Here is a 20,251-nt window from a genome sequence, read left to right as displayed (position 1 = left end):
CTATAAATGTAAGGTTCTGTGGACTTTTTTTAATTAAATTTCTCTTCCAATTTTTCATAACAGAAGAGAAAGTGAGAAAACAGGTGCTTGTGTCCTCTAAACAAAGAAGTCTCAATGATTCCTTTCTTAATAGCTTTTTACCTCTCTCCTAGCAAGACATGGCGTAGACTGTTCGAAGGCAAGAAGTTCGACTGGCTATTCTGGACCAGCTAGAATGGAACAGTGACCCCACCCTGGTAGAGGCCAAGGTTTTCAGCTTCCCAAATTCCCTAAAGCCAGACATTGGTAACCTCTGATAACCAAATAGAAGCAGCAGATGATTCTTGGTGGATTTCTGATCCTAGGGCCCCTAGGAAAATTTAGCGGCTTGTTTAGTGGTCCTCCCACTGTGGGTTAGAATCCATTTCCTATTTTCTGCTTCCTTTTTCTGTCCCCCTAACCCCCACTGGCTTCCTTCCTGTTGTTCTTTACCCATTTGGATTCCTCCGCTGTTTCCCAAGGAAAGTTCCATGCCCCACAATTATGTCTTCTCCACGCCCTAGTTTAAATTACCAGGTTTTAGGGGCCGACAACGTGGTGTAGAAGGTTAAGACGACACCGGTTATACTAGCATGGCATTCCATACGGAAGTTCTTGGAGGATGCCGTGCCTGCAGCAGGCATGGAAGTTCCATGCCTTCTCCCATTGCTCTCTCTGTATATCCCTTCATTTGTATCCTTTGAAGTATCTGTTAAAATGAACCAGGATATGGATTTCCCCAAGCTCTTTGAGCTGCTCAAGCAAATAAATTGAACTGGAGGAGGGGACTGCAGAAACCTTGATTTATAGCCAGGGTAGGCAGGAAGCACAGGCTAAAAAAAAAAAAAAACAAACAAAACAAACCTGGAGCTGTGACAGGTGCCTGGGGAAGGAACAGTCTTGCAGCCTGAGCCCTCAACCGAATGCTCTCTCCAAGCAGACAGTATCAGGACTGAGCTGAATCAGAGGACACCTGGCTGGTTTTTACTGCTTCTTAACTGAAGGCCTGCTTGCTATGGCGGAGAAATCCTCAAACCTTTCAGGATGGCTGAGGTCTCCATGCTGATTTGTGATGTGAAAGCAGAGAAGACACACTGGTTTTCAACACAAGAGGGAACAGGGGAAATGTTACGACTGAGAACTCCCCAAAATTCCTAAGTCTCAAATTCTTAGTTTGAAGAAACCTAGTGAATCTCAATCCAGGTAAATAAAAATGTATCTACACTGGGGCTGGCGCTGTGGCTCAGCAGGTTAAAGCCACAGCCTGCAGCGCCAGCATCTGATATGGGCACCAGTTCAAGTCCTGGCTGCTCCACTTCTGACCCAGTTCCCTGCTAGTGTGCCTTGGGATGGCAGTGGAGGATGGCCCAGTTGCTTGAGTCCCTGCACCCATGTGAGAAACCTGGAAGAAGCTCCTGGTTCCTGACACCAGCCTGGCCTATCCCTGATTGTTGCAGTCCTTTGGGGAGTGAACCAGCAAATGGAAGAGCTCTGTCTGTATAACTCTGCCACTCAAATAAATAAATAAATCTTTAAAAAAAAAAAAAAAAAAGTATCTCCATCAGACATGTAATAGGGGCTGGCATTGTGGCACAATGGGTTAAGCCACCTCCTGCAACGCCACCATTCTCTATGGGCACCAGTTCGAGCCCCAGCTGCTCCACTTCTGATCCAGCTCCCTGTTAATGCATCTGAGAAAACAGCAGAAGATGGCCCAAGTCCTTGAGCCGCTGCACCAGTGGGGGAGATGAAGTTCCTGGCTCCTGGCTTTGGACTGGCCCAGCCCCAGCTGTTGCAGCCATTTGGGGGAATGAACCAGCAAATGGAAGGCCTTTCTCTGTCTCTCTCTGTAACTCTTTCAAATAAATAAAATAAATCTTAAAAAAAATACTATATTACAAACTACAGAAAACCAAACACAAGAAAAAGATCCTCAAACAGCTAAAGAAAAATGCTTACCTACAAAGGAACAAATGAAAATGACAGCAGGTTTCTCAATAGTAACAATGGAAAAGTGATAGAGAGCGGGGACGGGGGACAGAGAACTTCCATCTGCTGGTTAACTCCAACAACATAGGCCAGGCTGGGTCAAAGGCAGGTGCCCAGAACTCCATTTGGGTCTCCCACATGTTGGGCAGGGACTCAAATACTTGAGCGATTACCTGCCAGCTCCCAGGGTGTACAACAGCAGGGAACTGGATCAGAAGTGGAGTAGTTGGGACTAGAACCAGCACCCTGCTGAGGGATAAAGAGCTTAACCCATTGTGCCATAATGCCCACCCCAGGGGATAATATCTTTTTTTTTTTTTTACCAAAGAAACCTTTTATTTAAGAAATACAAACTTCATGCATTTCATAAGTATAACTTTAGGAATATAGTGATTCTTCCCACCATACTCCCCCTCCCACCCACACGCCCACCCCTCCTCCTTTTCCCTCTCCCATTCCCAGTCCCATTCTCCACTAAGATCCATTTTCAATTAACTTTATAGGGGTAATATCTTAAAGTCTAAAAGGAAAGTGTCAAACTAGAACTATATCCCAATAAGATTATCTTTCAGGATGAAACGTTAGCCAATATTTACAGACACTGATGGAAGGGGCTGGCACTGTGGCATAGCAGGCAAAGCTGTCACTTGAAGTGCCAGCATCCCATATGGGTCCTGGTTTGAGTTCCAGCTGCACCACTTCTGATCCAGCTCTCTGCTGTGGCCTGGAAAAGCAGGAGATGACCCAAGTGCTTAGGACCCTGCACCCACATGGGAGACCTGAAAGAAGCTCCTGGTCCCTGGGTTCAGATTGGCTAAGCTCTGACCACTGCAGCCTTTGGGAGTGAACCAGTGGATAGAACACACTTCTCTCTCTCTCTTTCTCTACCTCTGCTTCTCTAACTCTGCTTTCAAATAAATAAGTCTTAAAAAAAAAAAAAAAAAAGACATGATGGAAGATACCGGCCGCTGAAAGGTTAAATATTGTAATTCTTGAGGTTTCTAATGAGAAATCTTGAGAAACTAGGGTTTGTAGAAGTTGTGAAAATTCATAGGCTGCAAACACAAAATATCAAGGGGACAATAGCTCTAACCATAACCACCATCAACCCTATCTCAATTCTTATTCTGTGGAGCACTTTGGTTATATGAGAGGTACATGGTTCTGTTCTGCAGAATGCAGGGCTACTACTCCAAAAAGTCCCCTGGGCCTCAGCTCCTAGAAGGAATGCTTAATTAGTCTAATGGGAATCTAAAGCATACATTAACTCTTATTCACTTTTTCCTGATTCAGATATCTCTTCTAATTATTTCAGTCTTCGCTGCAGACTGCATCATGTTAGTTTTGGGGGAAAAGAAGAAAAGATTCAACATAATAGCCCTGTAACAGGAGTTATTCAATGCTCACTCTTCATATGAGTTCAAAGAGTTCATGGAAAATGCATATTATGAAAAACTATGGGCTGGCACCGTGGCTCACTAGGCTAATCCTCCTCCTGCGGCACCAGCACCCGGGTTCTAGTCCCAGTTGGGGCCCGGATTCTGTCCCAGTTGCTCCTCTTCCAGTCCAGCTCTCTGCTATGGCCCGGGAATGCAGTGGAGGATGGCCCAAGTGCCTGGGACCTGCACCCGCATGGGAGACCAGGAGGAAGCACCTGGCTCCTGACTTCGGATAGGCGCGGCATACTGGCCACAGCACGCCAGTCATAGCAGCCATTTGTGGGGTGAACCAACGGAAAGAAGACCTTTCTCTCTCTCTCTCTCACTGTCTAATTCTGCCTGAAAAAAAAAAAAAAAAACACTATGCAAGGATTTCAACAATTTTTTGCACCAAAGTAATATTTCAATTTCATTTTTCTATAAACTTTTTGAAGTACCCTCATACCTGGGACTTGTTCTTTCTTTAAAATTTAATTTCTTCTGGCCGGCGCCGCGGCTCACTAGGCTAATCCTCTGCCTAGCGGCGCCGGCACACCGGGTTCTAGTCCCGGTCGGGGCGCCGGATTCTGTCCCGGTTGCCCCTCTTCCAGGCCAGCCCTCTGCTGTGGCCAGGGAGTGCAGTGGAGGATGGCCCAAGTGCTTGGGCCCTGCACCCCATGGGAGACCAGGAAAAAGCACCTGGCTCCTGGCTCCTGCCATCGGATCAGCGCGGTGCGCCGGCTGCAGCGCGCCGGCCGCGGCGGCCATTGGAGGGTGAACCAACGGCAAAGGAAGACCTTTCTCTCTGTCTCTCTCTCTCTCACTGTCCACTCTGCCTGTCAAAAAAAAAAAAATTTAATTTCTTCTTATTATTATTTTTTTTGAGAAACAGAGCTCCCATCGATTGGTTTACTCCCCAAATGTCCACAATGACTAGGGTTGAGCCAGACCAAAGCTAGGAGCCAGGGACTCAATCCAAGTCTCTTATGTGGGTGGCAGGAACCCAAGTTCTTGAGCCATCACCAGTGCCTCCCAGGGTGTGCACTGGGAGGAAACTGGAATTGGGAGCTAAACCAGAATTCAAATCCATGTGTTTCAAGCAGGTGTTTCAAGCAGCTTCTTAAACACTATGCCAGGGGCTGGCACTGTGGCATAGCAGGTAAAGCAGCCACCTGCAGTGCTGGCATCCCATATGAGAGTCGGTTCAAGTCCTGGCTACTCTACTTCTGATGTAGCTCTCTGCTATGGCCTGGGAAAGCAGTAGAAAATGGCCCAAGTCCTTGGGCCCCTGCACCCACCTGGGAGACCTGGAAGAAGCTTCTGGCTCCTGGCTTCGGATCGGTGCAGCTCCAGCCATTGCGGCCAACTGGGGAGTGAACCTGCATATGGAAGACCTCTCTCTCTCTCTCTCTCTCTCTGCCTCTGCCTCTGCCTCTCCTTCTCTTTCTGTGTAACTCTGACTTTCAAATAAATAAATCTTTTTAAAAAAAATAAGTAGACATGCAGAGCACTGTTCTGAAGAAAGAAGATTTTTTTACTAACAAATACCTGCAAACTGGAGATATGCCATGTAGGGCTCACAGAGAGAGACTGAGGTTAGTCAGTAGGGAGAAGGACTGAGAGGAGGGGCCAGCCCTGTGGCATGGTAGGTTAAGCAGGCATCCAATATGGGTGCTGTTTCATGTCCCAGCTGCTCCACTTCTGATCCAGCTGTCCAGCTGCCTGCTAATGGCTTAGGAAAGCAGTGGCAGATGGTCTGAGTGATTGGCTCCCTACACCCACGTGGGAGACCTGGAAGAAGCTCCTGGCTCCTGGCTTTGGCTTGGCCCAGCTCCAGCCACTGTGGCCATTTGGGGAGTGAACCAATGGATGGAAGATGTCTCTCTCTATCTCTCTCTCTCTGTCTGTAACTCTATTTCTCAAAAAAAAAAAAAAAATTTAAAATCTTTAAAAATTAAAAAAAATGAGGGGAAATGTAACAGGAGTTTTATCACGGCTTCCATGGGAAGGAATGGATGAGGCAGGTAAACAGGCTCAGGGTTGGCCCGTTTGAGTAACTTCAGTGGGCTCTGGGGTGCCAGGTACCTGGGGTGGCGGGGGGGCATGATTTGGTCCTGGGTTGAGGCCGACAGCTAGGAACTCCAGGAGGGAGCTGGGGACGTGGGCTTTGGATTGGTGGATATACTATCCCATTCTGGGAATGGCACTGCCTCCCTTGGCAGCAGGGCCCTGATGGCAGAGCACCAAAGACACACAAAAAATACAGTTACTACTCAAGCAGTAAGAGAGAAGAGATGACATTTGTACAGAAGAGTGCACGTGTATATACACACCACACATCCCAACACCTGTCAGTAATGCTGTGGTACAACATGTGGGAAATACACGCAACTAGGAGTGGTGCCACACATGCATGTGATACAAATTCAGGGAAGGCTTTAGCTCTTTTTTTTTAAATTTTTTTTTTCTTGAACCGCTCCTAGCAAACTAATAGTTAAGCTCCTGAAACTGGACTTAGAGAATGCAACTTCTATACCAAAATGGCGCAATGACAACTGACTCATCATTAAGAAGTGGCTTATTTAACTAACTCTTGCTGTAGCATATCTCACTCCTGAAGCTTACTAATTCAAGTGGTTTGAGGGTCATGCTGTATTTTTAGCAGTATTAGTGGCCTCTTATAATCAATTAGCTTCAATATTTAGTAAGTTTTTTCCTTTATGTTATTAATTGATAGCTAGACTATTTCTCTAAAGAATTGTTACAGGCAAAGTAGATAAAATGTTTTAGAATCAGGAATAAAACCATATGTACACAATGATAGGAATTTTTTATCTAAATAAGTATTATGTAGTAACTTTGAGATTATATGTCTGCTTATTATGTTATTTACAATTATACATATAAAATCAGAAAAGCAGGTTTAACTATAAATGTAGGCTTGTGAACACAATAATGATTTGTAATAAAGAACACCTAGAGTATGTCTGTCTTAACTTTGAATAATCATGAACTACAGTGACAGTTGTGATTTTTGTCGTTGTTGTTCCTTTACTATCGGCATCACCTCCCTAACTGGGGAAGCTCCTCTGCTGTATATGCCTTGGTGAGAGTCCAGCCCCAGCTTCCCACTCTGAAAACCTGTGAGGTCAGATATTCCACCATTTCCTCTACACCAGGCAACAGATGTACAGCAAGATGGTCTGAGCTTGGCCAATCAGTTTCTCTCACTTGGAACCTTAATCCTGAGTGAGGGACACAGTGACACAAGGGCAGTTGGAGGACAGTGCTGACGGCAGTGGCAGCTGTCCAGACAGTGAGGTAGCAAGCCCTCTCCAGATGGTTCCTGTGGCGTGGCCCTCCGCTCCGTTTTCCACGGCCTGCCCCACTTCACTGCTGCTTGTTTTCCAAGCTTCATTCTCTGGTTCTGCTGCTAATTTCAGGAGTTCCCCAAGATCCTTTCCATAAATCCCTTTACTGTGTGTCCTTGAGATTTTTTCTTTAGCAAGATGACAATAGAAATAGTTCACCAGTTTTTATTCCAATTCCACATGAGAAACTGATTCCAAAGCAATATTATTAGTAGTATGTCTGCCCAAAGCCTTTGAAATCAGTTTCAAATAAACAGTGGACTGAATTTTTTCTAGAGTGTAAAACAGGATTTTTCCCCCTAAAAAGTTGGGAGCAGAAGCAATGTATATAACCTCCAGGCAGAATAATTTTTTTAAATTTAACACATTATATTTTTAAATTATGTATGTATGTATGTATCTAGGGAGGCAGAGATAGAAAAGAGAGAGGCAGAGAGACAAAATGAAAGTTCCCATTCGCTGGCTCACTTCCAAAATGCCCACCCACAGTGGCTGGAACTGGGCTTAGCTGAAGCTGGGAGCGAGGAACTTAGGTCTCCTGTGTAGGTGGCAGGATTCAAATACTTAAACCATCACCTGCTGCCTCCCAGGGTGCATTAGCAGGAATCAGGAATCGGTGATAGAGCCAGGACTCAAACTCAGGCATGCCCATATAGGATGCTGACATCCCAAGTGGCATCTTAATTACTAGGCCAAACACCCAACCCATAAAATAGTATTTAAAGATTATGCTGAGAGTAAAACTATCTATTCACATAGGATATGATCTTAGGTAGAGAATATCCTAAGAAATCCATATAAAGTTACATTCCAAATGATAAACAAGGACAGCAACACTGCGGGATATAAGATCAGTAAACAAAGAACAGTTGCATGTCTACACACTGGCAATGAACAGCCTGGCAATGAAATCAAGAAATTACTCCAATTACAACAGTATTAAAAGGATAAAACGCTCAGGAAGAAGTTTCGCAAAGGAAGTGTGACTTGTACATTGAAAACTACAAAACACTGTTAAAAGAAATTAAAGAAGACCTAAATCAATGGAAAGACATGTTTATGGACCAGAAGACTTAACATTGTTAATATGGGAATAATTTCCAAGTTGATCTATACAGTCATACCAACCTCTATTTCCTTTCTTGTAGAAATGATCTAGCTTATCCTAAAATTCATATGAAATGCAAGGGAATCCAGGAAAACCACTGAAAAAAAACTAAAAAAAAAAAAAAGTACCATGGGTACACAAAGGAGAGAAAAATGGATTCATAAAACACTCACTTAAACCTGCCAAGAACCTGGACAGACTCTCACTGTGTGATCTGGCTGATCCTTAGCCATGAATAGTGCTAGGAGCTGGAAACAGGCAGGAACTCACCAGCCAGGAGCTCACCAAAAAGCAGAGCAATTCGGTTAGGGGAAGGTGCTCACCCGACAATGCAGCATAAGCAGAAAAAGGGAGGACTCCAAGTAGCTCGGTGACTTCGTGACCAGCTGTCCCCTGCAGGAGTGCTCCCGGGTCCTCACACCCAGGGCAGTCTTCAGAGGGGTACCTTTTGTGGTTCCCTCCCCTTAGGTGGCTCTTTTCCCCCCGGGGGCCACTCCCAGGGGTGAGGGAGTTACCTCTTCCCAGTGTACACCCTAAATCTACCCCAAAGTATTAAAAGTAGATTTCTAATTTTATTTTTAAAAGAGGAGTTATAAATTAATGGATGAAATTTTTTTTTTTTTTTTTTTTGACAGGCAGAGTGGACAGTGAGAGAGAGAGATAGAGAGAAAGGTCTTCCTTTGCCGTTGGTTTACCCTCCAATGGCCGCCGCGGCCGGCGCACCGCGCTGATCCGATGGCAGGAGCCAGGAGCCAGGTGCTTTTCCTGGTCCCCCATGGGGTGCAGGGCCCAAGCACCTGGGCCATCCTCCACTGCACTCCCTGGCCACAGCAGAGAGCTGGCCTGGAAGAGGGGCAACCGGGACAGAATCCGGCGCCCCGACTGGGACTAGAACCCAGTGTGCCGGCGCTGCTAGGCGGAGTATTAGCCTAGTGAGCCGCGGCGCCGGCAATGGATGAATATTAAACATGTACGCACACACGCACATACACACACTCTCAGCAGAAAAAGAATGAAAGAAATGCAAGGGTCCCAAAACAATCTTGAAGGAGAACAAAGGAGAAAAACAAAACTTACTACAAAGCTACAGCAATCACGATAGTGTGGTACTGGAATAAGAAAATATATAGAGGGGCCAGCCCTGTGGTGCAGCAGGTTGGCGCCTTGCCTGAAGCACCGGCATCCCATATGGGCGCCGGTTCTAGTTCCGGCTGCTCCTCTTCCAATCCAGCTCTCTGCTATGACCTGGGAAAGCAATATAAGATGGCCCAAATCCTTGGGCCCCTGCACCCACATGGGAGACATGGAGGGAGCTCCTGGCTCCTGGCTTTGGATGGGTACAGCTCCAGCTGTTGCGGCCAATTGGGGAGTGAACCATCAGATGGAAGACCTCTCTCTCTTTCTCTCTCTCTCTCTCAGCGTAACCCTGACTTTGAATAAATAAATAAATCTTTAGAAAAAAAAAGAAAATATATAGAGATCAATGGAGAAGAAATAGAGTCCAGAAATAAACTTTTACATTTACCGTCAACTGATTTTTGACAAAGATGCCAAGAAAATTCAGTGGGATAAGGAGAGTCCTTCATTAAATGGTGCTAGGGAAACTGGATTGAAAAATAATAATTATCTGGGGCTGATGCTATGGCATAGTAGGTTAAGTCTCTGCCTGCAGTGCCAGCATCCCATATGGGTGACGGTTCAAGTCCCAATTGCTCCACTTACAATCCAGCTCTCTGCTATGGCCTGGCAAAGCAGTAGAAGATGGCCCACGTCCTTGGGCCCCTACAACCATGTGGGAGACCTGAAGAAACACCTGGCTCCTGCCTTAGGATTGGCCCAGCTCTGGACATTGCAGCTATTTGGGGAGTTTGTGTGTAACTCTACCTCTCAAATAAATAAATAAAATCCTTTAAAAAAATAATAATAATCTGAATTTGTACTTCATACTCTGCTCAAATGTAAGAGCTAATGCTAATAAGTCTTAGGAGAAAAAAAACATAAAAACATCTTGGGTTAAGAACAGTTTCTTAGATACAACATCAGAAACACAGTGGTCAAAGAAAACAATAAACTGGACTTGATGAAAACTAAAATTTTTAGTCCTTCAAGAAATACCAGGATGGGCACCGTGGCTCAGTGGTTTAAGCTGCTGCTTAAGATCCCACATCCCATATGAGAGTGCCAATTTGCAGCCTGCACCTCTACTTCCAATCCAGCTCTCTGCTAATGTACACCTGGGAGGCAGCAGGTTTTGGCTCACATACTTGGGCTCCTGTCTCCCATGTGGGAGACCCAGATGGAGTTCCTGGCTAATGGATTCACCCTGGCCTGGCAGCTGTTGGGGGCATTTGGGGAGTGAACCAGTACATGGAAGATCTTTTTCCTTCCCTCCCTCTTGCTTCCTGTCACTTTGCCTAACAAATAAATATAAACAGATTTTAAAAATACTATGAAGAAGGTAAAAAGACAACTCAGAAAATGGAAGAAAATATTTACATATCATACATCTGATATGGGACTGGGGTATCTAAAACACAGAGAACTCTTACAACTCAGTAAGAAGGCCAGCGCCATGGCTCACTTGGCTAATCCTCCACCTGCGGCGCCAGCACCCCGGGTTCTAGTCCCGGTTAGGGCCCAGATTTTGTCCCGGTTGCTCCTCTTCCAGTCCAGCTCTTTGATGTGGCCCGGGAAGATAGTGGAGTATGGCCCAGGTCCTTGGGCCCTGCACCCGCATGGGAGACCAAGAGGAAGCACCTGATTCCTGGCTTCAGATTGGCGCAGTGCGCCAGGTGTACCAGCCATTTGGGGGGTGAACCAACGGACAAAGAAGACCTTTCTCTCTCTCTCTCTAACTCTGCTTGTCAAAAAACAAACAAACAAACAAAAAAAACCACCTCAGTAAGAAGATAAAAAACCTTTTTCAAAAAGCATCAAAGGGGCCAGCACTGTGGCGGAGTGGGTAAAGCTGCGGCATGCAGTGCCGCCATCTCATATGGGTACCAGTTTGAGTCCCGGTTGTTCCACTTCTGATCCAGCTTCCTACTAATGCACATGGGAAAGCAGTAGAAGACTGCTCAAGTCCTTGGGGCCCTTCACCCTCATGGGAGACTTGGAAAAGGCTCCTGGCTCCTGGCTTCTGATCGCCCAGCTCTGGCTGTTACAGGTATTTGGGGAGTGAACCAGCAGATAGAAGACCTCTCTCTCTCTCTCTCTGTACCTCTGCCTCTCTGTAACTCTGCCTTTCAAATAAAAACAAATAAATGAATGAATAAATCTTTTTTTTAAAAAAATTCCACAAAGAAGACATACAAATGGAAAAAAGCACATGAAAAGATGCTCAGTGTCATCAAAGACAGAAACAAGCATCAGTGAGAGTGCGGAAGAACTGGAACCCTCATCCACTGCAGGGGAACATGAACCTGCTCTGGAAATCACACTGGTGCGTCTCAGAAGGTTAAACCCAGAGTCATCATATGACCCAGCAATTCCACTCCTAGGTACTCGAGAAAATGAAGACATACATCCGTGCAAAACCTTGCACATGAATGCTTATGGTAGCACTGTTCATAATAACTAACAAGTGAGAAACAATCTGAATCTGGGGAAAGAACCAACAACATGTGGTATAATCATATAATGGAGCATTATTTTGCAATAAAAAGAAATAAAGTATTGCTATATGCTTCAACATGGATAAACCTCGAAAATACTGTGCTAAGTGAAAGAAGCCAAAGAGGCCACACACTTAAGGTTCCATTTATATTTAACTGTCCAAAACAGGCAAATCCATGGAGACACAAAGTAGATGAGGGGCTGCCAGTGCCTGGGGGAGTGACCTCTCTTGGGTACAGGGTTTCTTTTTGGAACAAAGAAGATATTCCAAATTTATATTGATGATGATCATACAACTCTGAGGACATACTAAAACTCACGGGACTGTATATTGTAAAAGGATGATTTTGATGCTAGATGAATAGTAAAGCCATTATAAAAGAAACACTAGGGATTTGTTGTCTGGTACACAGAGATGTGTGCTGGTAGCAAAAGAGGGAAAACAACTCCAAGAGTGCAGTAGCTGCTGCTGAAGAAACACCAGCAGTTTCTAATTTAGCACTGCCCTATATTTTGCTGGGAGTTTGGTAGCTTTCAATAATGCTATACTAGGAGCCAAAACAGAAATGCCTTTTATATTTTATTATAACAGCTAAACTGGGAAATAAACTCACCAATTGCTTTTTTAAAGAGGAAATGAGCTAAAAACAACTTAGATGTAAATGGAGCTTAAATAAACCTTTGCTCTCAGTAAGATGAATGTGTTCACAAGGGAGGGAGAGTTTGGTAGTAAAAATAGTTGAAAGCGTTAGATTATTTAAAAAAAAAAACATTTTGTTTCCTTTACTGTAGATAGCCAAACATTATTTTTAAAGCATATGGTAAATCTGTTGGATAGTAGAAAGCAATGACATCTTGTTTCCATTTTCTTGTTTCTCCCAGTTCATCTTTTTGTTGTAAATCATTTTCCAATGTGGGAGCATATTAAATTTAAATCAAACTGAGGAGGGAAAAAAGCAAGTCTACCTTCACAAATTCATGTCCCTCGGTATTGCTGTCTCTTACAACCACGCTATGAACATTAATGTGGCCCGAATAGCTCATTTTTAAAAAGATTCTTCAAATGAGTCTATTCTTCTTGGATCTGATTAAATTGGGAGTTGTTTTGGTTTTTTTCTTGAGCAAATAGCTCCTTCTATAGGTCAGGAAACCTACTCACAAAAGGAAACAAAACGTTTATGTAGGGGCAGGTGCTTGGGCAGCAGTTAAGATGCCACTTGGGACACCTGAACCTCACACTGCAGTTCCAGGTGATTCTTGAGTCCCAGCTTCTCAGCTTCCGACCCAGTCTCCTGTGGATGTGTACCCCAGGAGGCAGTGGATGACGACTCAACAACCTAGGCCCCTGCTACCCATGTAGAAACCACACCGAATTCTGGGCTTCTGGCTTTGGCTTGACCCAGCTCTTGCTGTTGCAGGCATTTGGGGAGTGAGTCAATGGATGAAGAACTGTCTCTTTCTCTGCCTCTCTCTGTTTTTCAAATACAATGAAAATAGATAAATAAAAACTTTTAAAAAGCAGGTATACCTAAATCCTTTGATACAGTACTCTGTCAGTGAAGATTACCTTAAAAATGTTATGTAGTTATGATAAACAAATAAAGTTTAGTTGTCTTTGATGAGAAAAGACTGGCAAGCATTTGAGGGATGGAATTAAGTGAGGTTTCTAAAGATTAATAATAATAGTAAACATGTGCAGTGCTTACCCTGCGATCCAGTGTTCAAAATGCTCCAAGAGAGGTGGTGTCCATATGAGGGCACTTCACAAATTCCATGGAAAAAAGAAATTAAAAGATAAGTTTGTAGAAAATACTTGAAATCCACAAGAGTTTTTTCATACTGTGCATTCACACAATTATGTTAATAACAATTCTTCACAACCCCATTAAGATGAGAAAACTGAACAAAGCAAAGTTGAATCATTTATCCAGGCTGAACTCACGGGACTTTGGCATCATGCTTTAAATAATTACTCTGGTGCTGGCGCTGTGGTATACCAGGTAAAGCCGCCACCTGCAGCACCTGCATCTCAAAATGGGTGCCGGTTCAACTCCCAGCTGCTCTGCTTCCAATCTAGCTCTCTGCTAATGTGCCTGGGGAAGATGTGGAAGATGTTTCATGTGCTTGGGTCCCTGCATCCACTGGGGAGACCTGGAAGAAGCTCCTGGGTTCAGTCTGACCCAGCCCTGGTCATTGTGGTCATCTGGGGAGTCACCAACGGACAGAAGCTCTCTCTCTCCTTCTTTCTTTGTGTGACTCTGCCTTCCAAATAAATCTTTTTTTCTTTTGTAATTTTAGAGGCAGAGTTACAGGCAGAGAGAGGGAGAAACAGAGAGGAAGGTCTTTTATCCGCTGGTTCACTCTCCAAATGGCTGTAATGGCCAGAGCTGGGCCAATCCGAAGCCAGAAGCCAGGAGTTTCTTCGGATCTCCCATTCAAGTGAAGGGGCCCAAGTACTTGGGCCATCCTCTGCTGCTTTCCCAGGTGCATCAGCAGAGAGCCGAATCCACAAAAGGGATGCCAGCACTGCAGGTGGAGGCTTAGCCTACTAAATCACAGCATCAGCCCCTAGATAAATCATTTTCTTAAAAAAAGAATTTTTTCTGTGAATATCAAGAGCTCAGATGAAAACACTAACAGCCAATAGATCCTTTCTACCTCTGTTCAGCCATTGCCTGGGTAAAACACGAAGTACTGAAGCTGGCACTGGGGTGAAACAGGTCAAGCTGCCACCTGCCTCCCATACTGGACTGCCTAGATTAGAGCTGTGGAGGATCGCCCAAGTGTGTGGTTCCCTACCCACCCACATGGGAGATCTGGAAGAAGCTCCTGGCTCCTGGCTTCAGCCTGGCCCAGCCCCAGCTGTTGTAGCCATCTGAGGAGTGAACCAGTGGATGGAAGATCTCTGCCTCTCCCTGTCTCTGTAACTCTGCCTTTCAAATAAATAATAACAATAATAAAAACACACAAAATGCCTCCTTCTGACATAGGAAGCATGTAAACCTACTGTAAAGTTCTTCTACAAGAAATTGTGTGGCTGGTTTCTATTTTTGAGCCCTGTTTGATCTATGACAATCCCCTCCCCAATTTAATAACTTATTTTAAGATTCAAAGCATCTTTTCAATCTAAAGTATACCTTGGGGGGGGTGCAACACTGTGGTGCAGTGGTTTAAGTCACCACCCGCAATGCTGGCATCCCATTTTGGCACTGGTTCATGTCCTGGATGCTCCACTTCTCATCCAGTTTTTGGCTAATGCTCCTGGGCAAGCAGTGTAGGATGGCCCAAATGTCTGGTCCTCTGCACTCATTGCTCCTGGCTACTGGCTTCACGCTGGCCCCACCCTGGCTGATGCAGCCGTCTAGAGAGTAAACCAGCAGATGAAAGCTCTCTTTCAGATTAAACAACAACAACAACAACAACAACAACAACAACAAATCTTTAATAAATAAAGTACACTGAGACAGCTGTCTGGTGCAGCGGTTAAGACCGGCTGCTTGGGACACCCATGTTCCTCATCAGAATGCCTAGGTTCCAGTGCCAGTTCTGCTTGATTCTAGCTTCCTGCCAATACACAGCATGGGAGGCAGCAAGTGATGGTTAAAGGTCTCTGCCACTCTTTTTCTTTCTTTCTTTTTTTTTTTTAAGATTTATTTATTTGAAAGGCAGAGTTGCAGAGACTGAGAGAAAGAGAAAGGTATTCCACCACTGGTTCACTTCCCAAATGGCTCCAACGGCCGGAGCTGAGCTGATCCAAAGTCAGGAGCTTGGAGCTTCTTCCAGGTCTCCCATGTGGGTGCAGGGGTCCAAGGACTCAGGCTATCTTGTACTGCTATCCCAGGCAGCCAAGGCAGAGAACAGGATCAGAAAAAAAGCGGCCAGGACTCGAACCATTGCCCATTTGGGATGCCGGTGCTACAGGCAGAGGCTTTACCCACTAAGCCACAGTGTCAGCCCCTAAAAATGCTTTTAAGTAAAAGTACATGGCTTTAGGGTTAAGTGTAAAAATGTTTTGAAATGATGTCTTAAAAATACATTGATTTTTTATTTCCAGAAGGTTAACCACTAAGCCACATAACAGAAATAAATTTCACATAAGAAATATATCTACCTTGATACTTTGCATGGATTTTTCAATTAAAAAACATATTCTGTAAGATTATAATCAATCTCATACAACTAATTACTTTGGAACAATTCCCAAAAGACATTTTTATTTTGGGAGAGACACAAAAATTGTCTCCCTAAATTCCCATATACATTTCTGAGCCCATAAAATTTCTGACTGATCTTATTTAAGACATCAACTCCAAAACCAAAGTGTTCTATGAGATATTTCTTCTAAGACTTATTTTGAAAGTCAGAGTTACAGAGAGGGAGAAACAGAGAAAGAGGTATTCCATCTGTTTGTTCACTCCTCAACTGGTTACAACAGCCAGCCCTGGGCCAGGCTGAAGCCACTTCATCAGGGTCTCCCACAGGGGTGCAGGCGCCCAAGCACTTGGGCCATCTGCTGCTTTTCCCAGACCATTAGCAGGGAGCTGAATCAGAAGTGGAGCAGCCTGGACCTGAACTGGCACCCATAAGGGACGCCAGCATTGCATGCAGCGGCTCTACCCACTACACCACAGTGCCAGCCCCATGACACATTTCCTTATAACATTCATTTAAAATATGTCCATACTGCATAAACTTCAGGTGACTGACAGTGGGTGACAGAAATTCTGTGTTGAGAAGGAATCTGAGGCGGGGTCCAGCCAGGCTCAACAACAGTGACTGTGGTATCAGTTGTCAGTATTTACCATAGGAATGGACAGGTAGGGTGGTAGCACGAGTGTCATACATTTACCATGTCAGAATTTGAGGAAACAGTTTCTATAAACTAAAAAAGATTAATTTCTACCATCGTGGAAATCAGAGTAACGGGAATATAAATCTGCCAAGACAGTAAAGTTAATTTTTAATAAAAATATTATTTTATTGCCTACCAAAATGAAAAACAAATGCTCCAAACTATTGAAAATGTTTAGCAAATAAAGCCCTGAAGCATCAGCAGTGTCATACTCAGGTGAAAAAGGAAGGAAGCAAAAATTTGTGGTTGAAGGAAGCCAAGTCTGGGACTACATAAAAAGAAAGACAAACTACAAAGCAGGAGGATAGGGGGGGGAACATTCTATGAGGAAAGGGAGTTATGTACAAAAGAAAAGAGATAGTAAGGTTTTCCTGATTTGGGTTAAATAGTTCAAATAAAAATAACCCAAAGCTTGTAAATAAGAGGAATTCAGAATGTCTCTAAAGGAATTACCTGACTATGCAGGGGTGTGCATTTTCATTTCACTTTCTACTGATCAGGCTCTTTCCCAACTTCATAGGGATGTGGTTACCTGTGAAGCAAACTGGTAACAGGCCAGTGCTTGTGCAGTGAGTTAAGCTGCCATCTGTGATGCCAGCATCCCACTTCAGAGCGCTGGTTCGAGTCTCAGCTGCTCTGCTCCTGATCTAGCTCCTTGTTAATGCTCTGGACAGCAGTGGAAGGTGGTCCAAGTTTTGGGCCTCTACACCCGCGTGGAAGACCTGGATGAAGCTCCTGGCTCCTGGATTCAGATCAGCCCAGCTCTGGCCACTGAGGCCATTTGGGGAGTGAATCAGTGGATGGAAGATCTCTCTCTCTCTCTCTCTCTCTCTCTCTCTGCCTCTCTATAGCTCTTCCTTTCAAATAAATAATTTTTTAAAGATTTATTTGAAAGGCAGAGGCAGAGAGATAGAGAGGTCTTCCATCCACTGGTTCATTCCCCAAATGGCTGCAATGCCCAGAGCTGGGCTGATCTGAATCCAGGAGCCAGGAGCTTCTTCCAGGTCTCCTGTGTAGGTGCAGGGATCCATGGCAGAGAGCTGGATCAGAACTGAAGCAGCCAGGACTTGAACCGGCGCCCATATGGAATGCTGGCACTGCAGGCAGCTGCTTTACCCACTATGTCACAGTGCCGGCCCCAATAAATAATTGTTAAAAAATGTTTTTAAAAGCTGGCAGCAAAGGCTGGCGCCGCGGCTCACTAGGCTAATCCTCCACCTGCGGCGCCGGCACCCCGGGTTCTAGTCCCAGTTGGGGCGCCAGTTCTGTCCCAGTTGCTCCTCTTCTAGTCCAGTTCTCTGCTGTGGCCCAGGAAGGCAGTAGAGGATGGCCCAAGTGCTTGGGCCCTGTACCCGCATGGGAGACCAGGAGGAAGCACCTGGCTCTTGGCTTCGGATCGGCGCAGCACGCCAGCTGCAGCAGCCATCTGGTGGGTGAACCAACAGAAAAGGAAGACCTTTCTCTCTGTCTCTCACTGTTTAACTCTGCATGTCAAAAAACAAAAACAAAAACAAAACAAAACAAAAAAAAACACAGCTGGCAGCAATGCAAATAATTATTTTCAATAAGGAGCACTACAAATGATTCCTGTCCTTAGAAATACAAACAGAGGGGACCAGAGCTGGGGCATAGCGAGTTAAGCTGCTGCCCAATGTACCAACATCCCATATGTGCCCCAGTCCTGGCTTCTCCACTTCTGATCCAGCTCCCTTCTAACACACCTGGGAAAGAAGCAGAAGACAGCCAAGTGCTTGGTCCTCTGCACCCATGTTGGATATTTGGAAGAAGGTCCTGGCTGTTGCAATCATTTGTGAAGTAAACTAGTGGTTGGAAAATTCTCTCTCTCTGACCCTCCCTCTCTCTGTAACTCTGCTGTTCAAAGTAAATAAAATAAATCTAAAAAAAATAGAAATCTAGTAGAGACTTTTCATCTGGTAGAAAACCTACCTCTAAATATATCTCATGCTTTATAGGAATTTGCATTTATTAGCAAGTTTATTTCAGCATGCCATTGACAGACTATATAAATTCTGTTCCTTAAAGTTTTCTTTTAATCAGTCTTAACACCTTATATGTTCTCTCATGAATGAACTGAAAAAAAAATTGACACATCTCTTACATTTGCAAAGAAGTCATGTTTTTACCTTTTTGAAAATTATACTTTAGTGGCTGGCGCCGTGGTTCACATGCCTAATCCTCCGCCTGCGGTGCTGGCACCCCGGATTCTAGTCCCGGTTGGGGCACCGGTTCTGCCCAGTTGCTCCTCTTCTAGTCCAGCTCTCTGCTGTGGCACGGGAGGGCAGTGGACAGGAAGCAACTGGCTCCTGGCTTCGGATCAGCTAAGCGTGCCAACCATAGCGGCCATTTGGGGGGTGAACCAACAGAAGGAAAACCTTTCTCTCTGTTTCTCTCTCTCACTGTCTAACTCTGCCTGTCAAACAAAAGAAAAGAAAAGAAAAGAAAAGAGAAAAAAAAAGAAAGAAAGAAAGAAAGAAAGAAAGAAAGAAAGAAAGAAAGAAAGAAAGAAAGAAAGAAAGAAAAGAAAAAAAAAAGAAAATTATACTTTAGCAAGAGTTTGTGTAAGAAAACAGTGATGAGCTGGATAAATGGATAAAAAGACTTGTAAGGGCCCTGGCAGACTTTGGATTGAGTATGAAAAATAGGCTGGGGCTGGCGCTGTGGCGAAGTGGGTAAAGCCATCGCATGCAGTGCCGGCATCCCATATGGGCGCTGGTTGGACACCTGGCTGCTCCTCTTCCAATCCAGCTCTCTGCTATGGCCTGGGATAGCAGCAGAAAATCGCCCAAGTCCTTGGGCCACTGCACCCACGTGGGAGACCCGGAGGAAGCTCCTGGCTCTTAGCTTTGGATTGGCCCAGCTACGGCCGTTGTGGTCAATTGAGGAGTGAACCAGTGGATGGAGGACCTCTCTCTCTGGCTCTCCCTCTCTCTCTGTGTAACTCTGACTTTCAAATAAATAAATAAATCTTAAAAAAAAAAAAAAGAATAGGTAACAGAGGGACAGCAAAGGATTTTGACTATGCAGCTGACAAGCATCTGCCCTCTTCCAGGGCTCTCCTGATCTCTAAGGTTGCACGTGTGCCAGTGTGTAGGACTGCATAGGGATCACCTTTTTCACGGTAATATCTGAAACTGTACATTTCCAAAGTAGCAACTTGCCTGTAAAGGGAGCCTACAGAAGTGGGGAAATCAGTAGAATACAATCACATAGAAACTAGGGAACACAGAGCCCAGCAGGTGGGAATTAATCGTATAGAATTCTACAAAAATGTCAAGCAAAATGAGGTCTGAAAAGCACCCATTCACTCATTTACTCAATAAATATTTATTGGCTACTTAGTGTATGCTAAGAACTGTATTAGCAGTGGGGTGTAGTAATAAACAAAACCAAAATGGTCTCTGTGGACATTCAACACGGTGGAAGACACAGACATTAAGTGACTAATCAAAGAAATAAGTATTTCAAGATTCTAAGGCCAACCAAGACAGAGAAGCCAAGACAAGGCTTATCTGTATTGCTGAATAAACACTCCAGATTAAATACTTGAACACTGACAAGGAAACAAAAGCAGAGTCCAACTTGGAAAAGGGGCCGCGTCAGAGGCAATCTCCCTTGTGTGCATGGGAGTATGGTCTCCTGAGGGTGGGCCCCCAGGGACAAGGTGCTGGCAGCAACATGGGCAGCCACAACTCCCAGAGAAGCCTTGTCTGTGTAGACCAGAAACTAAACACATGTGTCCCTGGGGTCCAACAGTTGAAAGGCAGAAATGGCCACTGTTTTCTCCAAGGCCGTGCTTTGGCAACTACAACTCCTAGGGAAACCCCATCTGACCAGTTCTAGGACACAGGCAGGAAACTGA

The 20,251-nt window shown here is 44.7% G+C and overlaps 1 protein-coding gene across 13 annotated transcripts in view; it reads right to left on the bottom strand.

Annotated features, from left to right (window-relative positions):
* RPS6KB1 (ribosomal protein S6 kinase B1) overlaps positions 1 to 20,251 on the bottom strand; it is a 222,813-nt gene that overhangs the window by 137,748 nt on the left and 64,814 nt on the right. For 12 of the 13 annotated variants that reach the window (XR_011383241.1, XR_011383242.1, XM_070059928.1 and 9 more), the window contains exon 15: positions 13,226 to 13,279. Coding sequence is in view for 11 of the 13 variants with exons in the window: in XM_070059928.1 (XP_069916029.1) it covers positions 13,226 to 13,279 (54 nt within the window). In the remaining 2 variants the exon portion in view is untranslated. Of the gene's footprint in view, positions 1 to 1,012; positions 1,113 to 13,225; positions 13,280 to 20,251 lie in introns of those variants that run through there. The other variant, XM_070059932.1, reaches the window with a different exon arrangement.

The sequence above is a fragment of the Oryctolagus cuniculus genome, chromosome 17 (genome assembly GCF_964237555.1).
Source record: "Oryctolagus cuniculus chromosome 17, mOryCun1.1, whole genome shotgun sequence".
In the NCBI taxonomy this organism is placed as follows: Eukaryota; Metazoa; Chordata; class Mammalia; order Lagomorpha; family Leporidae; genus Oryctolagus; species Oryctolagus cuniculus.
The sequence above is the reverse complement of the archived record's forward strand: the minus strand, read 5'-3'. Positions and strand labels throughout refer to the sequence as shown.